At 38.4% G+C, this 10615-nt stretch overlaps 1 protein-coding gene across 2 annotated transcripts in view; it reads right to left on the bottom strand.

Moving 5' to 3' along the window:
- Positions 1-383: 383 nt before the first annotated feature.
- Kcnd2 (potassium voltage-gated channel subfamily D member 2) overlaps positions 384-10615 on the bottom strand; it is a 502666-nt gene continuing 492434 nt past the window's right edge. The window contains exons 3-6 of one of the 2 annotated variants that reach the window (XM_013352445.2): positions 7984-8079; positions 7131-7223; positions 4043-4290; positions 384-2749 (exon numbers count right to left, since the gene is read on the bottom strand). In XM_013352445.2, coding sequence (XP_013207899.1) covers positions 2737-2749; positions 4043-4290; positions 7131-7223; positions 7984-8079 — 450 coding nt within the window. In that variant the 3' untranslated portion in view covers positions 384-2736. Of the gene's footprint in view, positions 3021-4042; positions 4291-7130; positions 7224-7983; positions 8080-10615 lie in introns of both variants that reach the window. The other variant, XM_026787518.1, reaches the window with a different exon arrangement.

Below are 10615 nucleotides of genomic sequence, written 5' to 3'. Positions count from 1 at the left end.
GGGGGGAAGGGTGGGAGGAGGGGGAGGGAAATGGGAGGCTGGGAGGAGGTGGAAACTTGTTTTTTTTTTCCTTTTCTCAATAAAAAAAAGAATTATAAAAAACCAAAATTACAACATATAGAAAGAGTGAAAATTAGTCTCTGTACTAAATGGCTTGCCTACTTTCCTTCTAAAAATTCATTAAAATTGACGTTCTTCCCTATCAAGCCTCTTCCTGGTGTCCTACTGTTGAAGAAAAGCTTAACCAGTTAAGATCACGGTGAACTCCTGAGTTCTTTTAGTCTGCGTGAGCACAGAGACCTCTCAGAGTTACACTGAGTGCGACACACCTTTTGTGAAGGAATTAAATCTAAAAGAAAGGGTCCTAGGCAACCAGGTTGTCCTGTTCAAGCATGCACGTGTTTTATTTAAGTATTCTCCAAAAGTCTATTTTTTCCAGCATAATGCAGATATTATGCTATCCTTTGAAATAAGATATATGAATTTCAAACAAAATTGTCAAAAAACAATGACCTTAGTTACTCCATATGATACACAGAAATAATTACATTTCACTTACAATACAGATGCACATATCACAGTCATCAATAGTCATTCACCACCAACACAGTATATTTTCAAATCACCTAAAACATCAAAAAGTTTTTTTTTAATTTCTTTTCTATGAAAATCTGCAGAAATCAATAATTTGTGATAAATGACAATTCAAAAGAGGAAGAATAATTATCAACCAACATATGCTAAGTGTATTTCATTTTTTTTTTTTTTACTATGAAGAACATGAAAATAGAGCTTCTTATTGGGAATCAAATAATGGTAAGTGTTCCTGATTGTATTTTTCTTAGTCTATACTTTAAAAGGTTTTTCAACAATTGCCATCAAAGAAGTTTCACTATATATTTGCTCTAGAAGCACAAAGTGACAAGAGGCAGGTGTTAATAGAATCGTTAGTATTTACGCCGCAGGAAGGTTAGTAACTTTTTAAAAGACACACCAGGAATAAAGCCAGGTCTTCCCGAGAGAGAGTTGAATTTCCCTCCCTGACACTCAGCTGTTTAGGAAGATCTACTGTGTGCCTAGCACTGTTCTAGAAGCTATTCTATAAACGGGACTCAACCATTTCTGGCTTTATCTGAAAATAGTTGGATTAATTCCTTTTTATGGTAAATTGTGATAAGCATTGATATCAAACCTCTATGGTAGAGGAGTAATTATTAACTCTTTCCATGAATAGAAACTAAGCTTTCGTTCTTACAGTGGTGGCTTGAAACAAACAAAACTTTTCATGACATTAAACTTGTTTTTTTTTTTTTTTACACTGTCACGTGCAGACATGTCTGCGGATATTTAAGGGTGAAAAGATAGCAAGACTTTTCACTAATGTACAAAGTGGTCAGCTTCACATCTTCACACTTCTGTCCTGATTTTGCAGAGAACTTTGTGCCTTGTGATACACGGCATCGTTTGAGATAAGTTGTTGCTTTCTTGGATGGCTTCAAGAGCCTGCTCTCATTAGATATTGCTACCTAAAGCACTTCAGTTTGCCTCTGTATCTCAGTTGTTCTAAAATGTATTCAAGATCTGAAGCAAAATAAATACTACACTGAGGCCGATGCTGAGATCGTCGGTCTTGTGATTTTTAGTCCCATTTAAGTCCTCCCATGAAATACATATAGATGTTTCCAGGGTCTGCGTTTTCCAAAAATAGTATTTCATGTCAACTCCCTTACTCCAGTTTCTGTCAAGGGGATTAATGGCAGTCTACTTATAATAACCAGTTGGGAAATATAAACATAGGAAACTTTTTTTTATTTTACGACAGTAAATACTAATCCTGTCATTAATGGGTAAACCCAGTAGAAAGACACTAGAAAGATCCAGGAACAGATAAATGCACAGGGTCACTGGAATACAGATGACCAAAGAATACTACCAAAAAAAAAACATTTAGGACACAATAGTTTTGGATTAAAAAGTCACCTAAAGCCTGGCCACACCAGAAGCTTTTCTATGAACGTGGCTCTTACTGTATCTATTAATATATTGAGAGTCCAAAAAAAAATCCTGATTCCTGATACAACAGATATAGAATGAGTTATTGCAGTTTAACAATGACTAGGTGCAAGGTTAAACAATAATTAATACTGAACTATCCAAACACTTTAGATTTACTAGTGTGCATCCCCATGAGAAACACTGCAGTGCTAAAAGGAGTTTATGTGCACAGCCCATCATGGAACATGGACAATCAGCTCATTGTAAGTGCACAGAAAGTTCCCCTTTCTACAGGTATAGTTTATCATGCCTATTCTGAAGACAACATAAGGAAACTGAGATCACTGCTCCAAAGAATTCTAGCATGCATTAGGATGGTTTCCTTCAGTCCATACAAATGGATCGTATGAGTTTTTTCATCTACGATAATCTTTGCCAGAGCCAATGTTCATGGTTTTAACAGGAAAAATTTTTATCAAAATGTTTTCCATATTTTTTTTGTTTTGCATTCAACTGGAACATTATGTTCAAAGATTCATTTTGTTCGTTTTATTAAAAAAGAGTTCTGATCATAAGAAGCATCAACAGATGGTGTTCCATTGTGCTCATTCCCAAAGTCAAAGGACCACAGAGTCTTCCTCTGTGAGCAGGTCGAACTCTGTCTCGAAATGCCCTCTGTTCTTCTGATTCATATCCTCAACTTCGAAAGCTTTATTTTTTTCCACTTCCAAACTTCTTGGTTTACTGTCTTAATCTGCAAAAAAAAGGGTTATCATTTCTTCTTTCTTCTACTTTTAATTCTGTTCATAGTCAGGGTTCCAATTCTCTTAGACCTGTGACAACTGTCTTACAAAGCAGACACCCTGACAATATTTCCTCCCGCGTACTCTGGAGACTCTGGCCTGTCGTCACCTTCTGGCGTGGTTACCGGAGGTGTTGGGATGCTTATTATTGCTGTGGTCACGTAAGGTTGTTCACAGTTTAGTTTAACGCATTCCTCCATTTTGGCATTTAAGCTGGATCGGCTGATGAGGGAGAAAAGGAGGTTTGAATAGGTAAGCTATTTAAGTTTTTTTTTTCCTTGTAATTGAAGAATGTCTACTTTACTACTAGTAAATAGCATTTGAAATACATAAACAATACCATATTTGAAATGATTTTCATATATATTATCTTAAATGTTAGTAAATGACATGAATTATATTCCTAAAATCAAGCTCAACTTAGTTCAATCAATTGTTTCTCAAAGTATATTTTATACAAATATAAAAAAGGAGCTCAGATAAGAACTATATGTCTGAGATGAGCAAAACGAAATAGTATTTTCTTGGGGGGGGGAAGTCTTTGAGAGGCGTAAGGTGCCAGCATGGAATGTCATTTCATAGAGATTTTATAACATTTCTGGCCATAAAATCTTATAGACAGTGTTTTGTTGCAGTGCACAGTTCCTTGAAAGTAATCCACTTAATGATGGTTTTATAAGACCCTCAACATAACAGCTCTAAGTATCTAAAACTTGAAGTTTTCTCCAAGTAATAGTCTTATCACTTGTAGAAAGTGAGACAACTTCCCATGTCACAAACTTTCCGTGAGGATAAGGAGGAGGGAGGAGGAGGAAGGAGTCTGATGTTGGGTGTCTTCCCGGTCACTCTGGACTTTATGTGTTGAGACAGGGTCTTCTGCTGACTCAGCAACTCCAATTAGTCTAGCTAATTGTCCCCAGGATTGCCTGTCTCTGCCTCCCAAGTGATGGGATTATGTGTATGCCCTGCAATGTATGCCCACCTTTGATGTGGATTCCAGGGGATTTGAATTCAAGTCCTTAGGTTTTCATGGCAGTCAGTTTATCCAAGAAGGTATCCCTCTGCCTCCTAATACTTGACCCTTACTGAATGCTTTCTTTGTTTGGTCAGTTTTGCCTCCCTTGTTTCCTAGGAACTAGGATTTAGAGGACATATCGGTTGTAGCATGATTGCAGCAGACACGGTCTAGGAACCAGGACAGGCATTTATATCATAAACCCGGATTACAGGTCAATCCCTGGTACCTGTTGGATAGCGGGGTTCTCTCCACACATCGGATCTGAATTGTGCTGAGCTCCTGCACACTGCCTCTATGGCTTCCAGACACGTTGGCATTAGGAATGCGGAAAGTTTTTTTGTGTCGCCGGGAGCAGCAAGTGCTGGTGATTCCTTGTTGTGAAGACATGGAGGGGCTGTGGCTTGAAGGACGGTTAACTGTGGCAACTTCCATACAGCTTTCTTCAAAGACTTGCTCATCCACAAACTCATGGTTCTGTGTGAGAGTGAGAAGAAAGCAGAGAAATGATTTTTTTTTCTAATGGAAAAGAGATTAAATATCACCATTTAAAAAACTGGTTAGACTTGATCCAATAGGTAAGTAATATGACTGTCCAAAAGACGAAAATATAAAAGTAAAAATTCCTCTAGGGAAATTTTTTTCATGGAGAAGAATCTTTCTAGCTAGATGTACAGGCTGACATGAGCAAGCTGATTCAATGTTTATTTATAGGCCAACATTTATTTTTTTTCAAATATCATTTGTTAACTTAAGCATAAAATCAGGATATCATAAACTTAGAAAAACCTATTAAATGAATATAAGTAATATTCAAAAGGAATTTATAAACTCCTAGTGGCTTTATTATGCAGACTAAACTTATAAGAAGAGACATCTGCAACAGAATGTCTGAAGTCAGACTGCCTGTCACATATTAGCAAATACCTTCATGTGTGACAGAAACATTTTCAATTAGACAGTGGGAAACCTCAGGCGGTCCTGTTCCTTTTGATGCTAGCCTAAGATTCTCAAAGTGCAGACGGCTACTATATTTATTAGTAAAGAATGTAACATATGTGTGTATCTCACAAGAGATTAGCTCTAAGCTTTGGTGGTCTTTTCTTAGCCCTATTCATCACCCTTTTTTTTTTTTTTTTAGTTTTTTCCAAGACAGGGTTTCTCTGTAGCTTTGGAGCCTGTCCTGGAACTAGCTCTGTAGACCAGGCTGGTATCGAACTCACAGAGATCCGCCTGCCTCTGCCTCCCGAGTGCTGGGATTAAAGGCGTGCGCCACCACCGCCCGGCCTTCATCACCCTTTTTATTTTCCTCATCCTACGCTCAGGACAAAAGGCGAGGTGCATCATTTCCCATACCATGCTTTACAGACCACATACAAATTTTAATTTAAAAATAGGGAAGAATTACCTCCTGCAACGCCTACATACGAATTTGGCCTCAGGAATGTTAGAGCAAACATTCTTTAGCTTGAATTACTGGGGAATGACTTCAATTACTATTTTATCTCTCTGTGTGTAGAAATAGCCTTATAATGAAGGGCTTTGCACATTTTAGATTTCACTTAACCATCCCTCATCCTAAAATGTTAGTAAAACAACTGAAGCAAGTCATAGTCTAATGGGAAATAGATTGTTTTAGTTATTCATTTTGTCATTTCTTTGCTGAGAGTAGCATTTTGAAGTACATAGAATTCAACATTCTACTGTTCAGAGTGCAGAGAACAATGATTTGGTGACAGAATTTCATGTTGCTTTTTGTTGCACAAAGGATTTATGATCTGTGTTTTTCTCTTCTGGTGCATACGCAGCACACATGATAACAGTTGTAGCACACAGCGGTTGGACTTATCTCGTCTGTAGTGGAATCAGAGAAGCTGGTTGGCTTCTGGTTGCTCTCTATTTTTCTGGGTAGCTCAAACTAGACTGCATTTTTTTTTGGCGTTGAAGACATTTGATTTTTTCTTTAGAAACATCTTTCAGTGATAAAATAGTGGCAAAGACAAAAGAGTGACACATAAATCTATTTTTAATGTATCACTCAACTTTCAAAGTGTTCTCCGATTACATTAGAAGTGCATGTATGGCTTTATTTAAAATTTAAATATAGTCATGTAACTTCCCTAATTAAATCTCTCAACTTTCCACTTCTCATGAGATGATCATCACAGTGCAGGACTGGGCCACCATCTTTCCTGCACCTCCTAGTGACCTTTGGACTCTTTCTCTGCCTCCTCTCCCAATTGTCTGCTCTCTTTCTGCACTCAGATATCCTCTTGTAAGGGTGAACCCAAGCTTTTCATGGCTGAGCCATCTCTCCACCTCTTACATTGTCTTCTGCTATCACCATGTCTTTGGCTAACTCCAAATTCATCTGAGTCTCTCAACATCCCAAAGAACCGAGAGGTGCCCAGGAAGGCTTTCTTGACTCTGCCTACTCTTGGTTCCTCATTGCTTCATATTTTGCCCCTTCCAATGCTTAGACTGCTCACTGTCCTTCCCCAGCACATCCATCTTTCCTGTTTTGTCTTATCAGTGGAGCTAGATAGTTCACAGTGTTTTCATAATGTCTTTGATCTGGTTCACTATGGAGTACAGAATAGGCAAGTGATATATATTCGCTGAATGTCTATCTGGATAAACAAACTGATAAGAGACATGTTAGAATTTAAACTATTTATACTGTATCACTGGTGAGTGAGCTCACCTGATTCATAAATGATAAATAATTTGTTCTGCTCCATGGTCACGGACTGTGATGCACATGGACACCTTTGCTGTGGGAGAATTCCCACCGATAGTAAGCAAGTCATGAGACAGAGACTTCTCTGTATCTAGGGATACTCTGAGATTATCATTTTATTGTACTAAAGATATAATTTTTAAATATCTATCTCTAGTCATTATACTTGTGAATAAAAGAAATATGTGCTTTCTCATCCTTTCCTTGTCATTTTTGTGACAGCTTTGATAGCTTCTTTATTTAGATAAAAGGACACTTGAAATTTTATTAGTTTTCCTGTTTAAATAGTTTCACACACACATATGGTATTGGAAGATATCCTTCGTTCTTTATTCATCTGGTATCTTGGATGGGACTTAATGCAGCCAGTCACTTAAGGCCAAGCATCTATAATAACTCTAACAACTTCCAAGTGGAATTGTAACTAAGTAATTTCAATTGCTGCGGAATTGTCTGTACCCTTGCTTTTAGCATACTTTCGGGAAGTGCAGAAGATCTCTGCTTGGAGACATCATGTTTGCACAGGTGAGCAACGTTGCAGTCAGGGTGCAAGGCCGCAGTTCCGCTGTCTCCTTACCGTGGTTTTCTCCAGGCAGTGAAGCAGGTGGTGGTGCTGGGTCTCGAAACTGGATCCGGATTTGCTAACGAAGGCTGGTTCGTCCTCTGAAGACTGCAACACAAGGAAGACACGGAACTGCCTTTTAATTTGGAAGTGACGAGAATCTGGGCTCCCCATGGGTGCAGAGAGTTCCGGCCTGCTTTCTGCGTCTAGCTGGCAACACTTACTCATTAAAAATAGACAAGTGTATAATTAAGTCTGGGTAATCAGCAGGTTCATTTCCATTTTGTCTTTTAAGACTGCACCTTCTTGAAGCAAAAATGGAATTCCGTATTAGAGTATTATCAAGTTTATCAGGAGTTTGCCAAGTTCTGCTGTGACCATATGGCCTTTGTAATACTTGCTGAATGCTGTTTTCTCTTCAATGGAAGTAGAGAAAGATATCATGTCTCACCCCAGACTCCTATCAAAGTGTACTTTAAGATATATATATATTCTCATATATACACACACACACACACACACACACACACACACACACACACATATATATGAAATAAAATGAAGTACTTGAATGAATGAGAAGTTTTTACAACGTCCATTTCACAGTGGACAGGATGTCAGTGGACAGCGCAGAGCTGGGATTCCTTAGTGAAAACAGAAATCATGACCACTGCAAGTATGTCCTAGCACAGGCGCTAAGCTCTTATAGGCAACTACAATGTACAGTGGAGAGTTATAAAAATGTCATTCTGTGTTTCACTAGTCATTGTCATAATCACCCACAATAAAATCCTATGGTTAAGTGGAGCTGAATCACGACCATGTTGATGAGCCCATGGTTACCGCCAAGTGAAGGGTTTGACTGTACCTGCAGCTGGTTGCTGAGTAGCCCGTTCCGCTTGCTCTGCATGTAAGCATTTGCACTTCCGCTTTTGGCTGCTCGGATCCTGGCCAGTCTTGCTTTCTACAGGGGAAGAAAATCAAAGATCCTGTGAAAACTGGTGAATTCTGTTGATAAGTCAGAGAATGAACCCTTTGAAAAGAAGTTATTTATTGTGGTGGTGGTGGTGGTGGTGGTGGTGGTGTGTGTGTGTGTGTGTGATATGTGTAGTGTGCACGTCACAGCTCACATGTGTGGCGGTCAGAGCACAGCTCTGACAGAGATCTCATGCTGGTTTCTGAGTTTTAGACTCAGGTCTTGGGATGCCAAGCCTTTACTCAGTGAGCCCTGGTGGTTGCCTGCAGGATTGCATCCTGTGCAATTCTACAAACAACAAACATTTTCAAAGTAAACCCGCTTCCCAGCTGAAAGTATTCCAAGCTGTCCTCCCAGTTTTGAGTGTTTTCTTAATAATTGTCTTGGAGATGTCTGAACTTATGCAGTTCAGAATTAGGATTCATCTTTATAGTAAGATCAAATTATTTCGTTATTCTTTCAATTTTTTTCAGGAGCGAAATAACAGTATCACTTGACTTACACTTACTCCAATCTGTGTAATGTGATGAAGTGGAAACCACAGGCCCAGCAAAGCCGCTGTCAACTCTTGTTCATGTCACTTGTTTCTTATTGAAAACTTAGTAACTTGTTTCCAGGAATGAGCTGAGACTTCCCCTCCCTCCTTCTCTACCATGTTCTTGTTTCCATCTCTACTCTCTCCCTCCTTTCTTTCTTATTTCTCTTTTTTTCTCTCCTATCTTTCCTTCCCATTTCTCCCCTTCTTCCCTCCTTCTCTCCCTTCCTTTCCTCTCTTTCTCTCTTTACCCCTCTCCTTTGCTCCCTATCTTTCTCTAAATTCACTATTCTCCAGTACTGAGGTAATTGATTGTTTCATTTACAGCTATGCTATGAAGTTGATCAATGGAGAGCCCAGGCTGAGTAACACAATACATTATCTTAACATCCTTGAATTTGGGTAATTTGATATCTGCACAGGTTTGTTCATTGATATATTCACTTGATTTTTGTTTTACTTGTGAATCTGTTGAGATAAAGTATGCAATGAGTCTAACCAACATTTTAAAAAACTACTAAACTTTCAAAGCATTTCCCACAGACTGCTCTAGTGTTTGGAGAATTTCGTATGATTATCCAGTTGGTCACAGTTCCAGTGAGCTTGTCAGTGCAGGATTATCTACCACGACAACCGGTGGTGAGCTTTCCAATCTCTGCTACATGGCTACCTTCTGACTATCGTGAAGGAAACCTGATTTCCCACCATGGACAGCACATTCTGGGGACCATTCCTTATGACTAAAGGGTAACAAGCTTATGCAACAAAACAAGGGGGGGGTAACTTGGTCAAGAAGTTTCTTGCAAACTTACTCTAAGAAGTCCACTCTTTCTTTTAATAATAATCCATAATCACACTACCTCAAGGTCTCAAGGTCTAGAATTCTTTTTAGTGTAAAAATTCAAAAAGTGTTTCCATTCTAAAAGTAGAACAAAGATGTATGCCATGGAAAAAATTGCTAATATCACAAAGACACACACAAGACAAGTAGTCTGACTCTTGGCCATTCTCCCTTTACACTCCGTAGCCAGGGGCTGGTGTATGTCCTGTCAGAAGCTAAGTACATGCATGTACATATCTTAATGCAGCAGAGAGGACATGAAATTCAGTAGTTTATTTAATTTCTACACTGGGGAACTTCATCTAGGAACATACACACAGATGACTATAAATTTCATGGCTGTATGATATGCCACTGTTCCAATAAAGTATGCTTTATTTAGTCAATTATTGACTAAATATTGTTTTCTTAAGTACTGAGAATCGAAGCCAGGGTTTTATGCATGTGGAGCAAGTGCTCTACTGCTGATTTATATCCCTGGTCTTTTCTATTTTTTTAAATTTTAATTTGACAGGGATTATACAGGGGGTGGTGTGTGGAGGGAGGGCACATAGGAAGAATTAGAGGGAAATAATATCTTATTATGTTTAATGCCCTGGAGCTGAAATTATAGATGGTTTTGAATCACTTTATTGGAATGGTAGGAGCTGAATTCTAGTCCTCTGGAAAAGATGCAAATACTCTTAACTGCTGATCCATCTTTTCAGTCACTGTGTTTTTTTTTTAATACTTTGAAGAAAGGGATTTTCTATGTGGGAGAGGCTAGCACTGAACTGGTCTCACTTCAGGCTCCTGAGAAGCTAGGATCACAGGTATGTTTTAGCACAATTAACTTCTATTTGCTGTTGTTTTGAGACAGGCTCTTATGAAACTAAGGTTGGCCTTGAATATACTAAATAGCTGATGCTGGCTGTTAGAAGGCCTTGCTTGCTGGCCAGAGGTTTCAGGCTATTACAGCCTGGCAACTTTTTTCCAAAAGACTGATGTGGGATGCCCTTCTGTATGCTGTGAATATGTTTTTTTTTTTTCTTTCTTAAAATGTTTCGTTTGCAATTTATTTGTCATTCTACCATTTTTGGTCTTTTTTATTTCTTTTTTTTTATTTTTATTTTTTATTTTTATTGAGAAAAGGAAAAAAACAAGTTTCC

This window comes from Microtus ochrogaster, linkage group LG10 (genome assembly GCF_000317375.1).
Source record: "Microtus ochrogaster isolate Prairie Vole_2 linkage group LG10, MicOch1.0, whole genome shotgun sequence".
Lineage (NCBI taxonomy): Eukaryota > Metazoa > Chordata > Mammalia > Rodentia > Cricetidae > Microtus > Microtus ochrogaster.
This window is presented reverse-complemented; position numbering and strand designations above follow the sequence as displayed.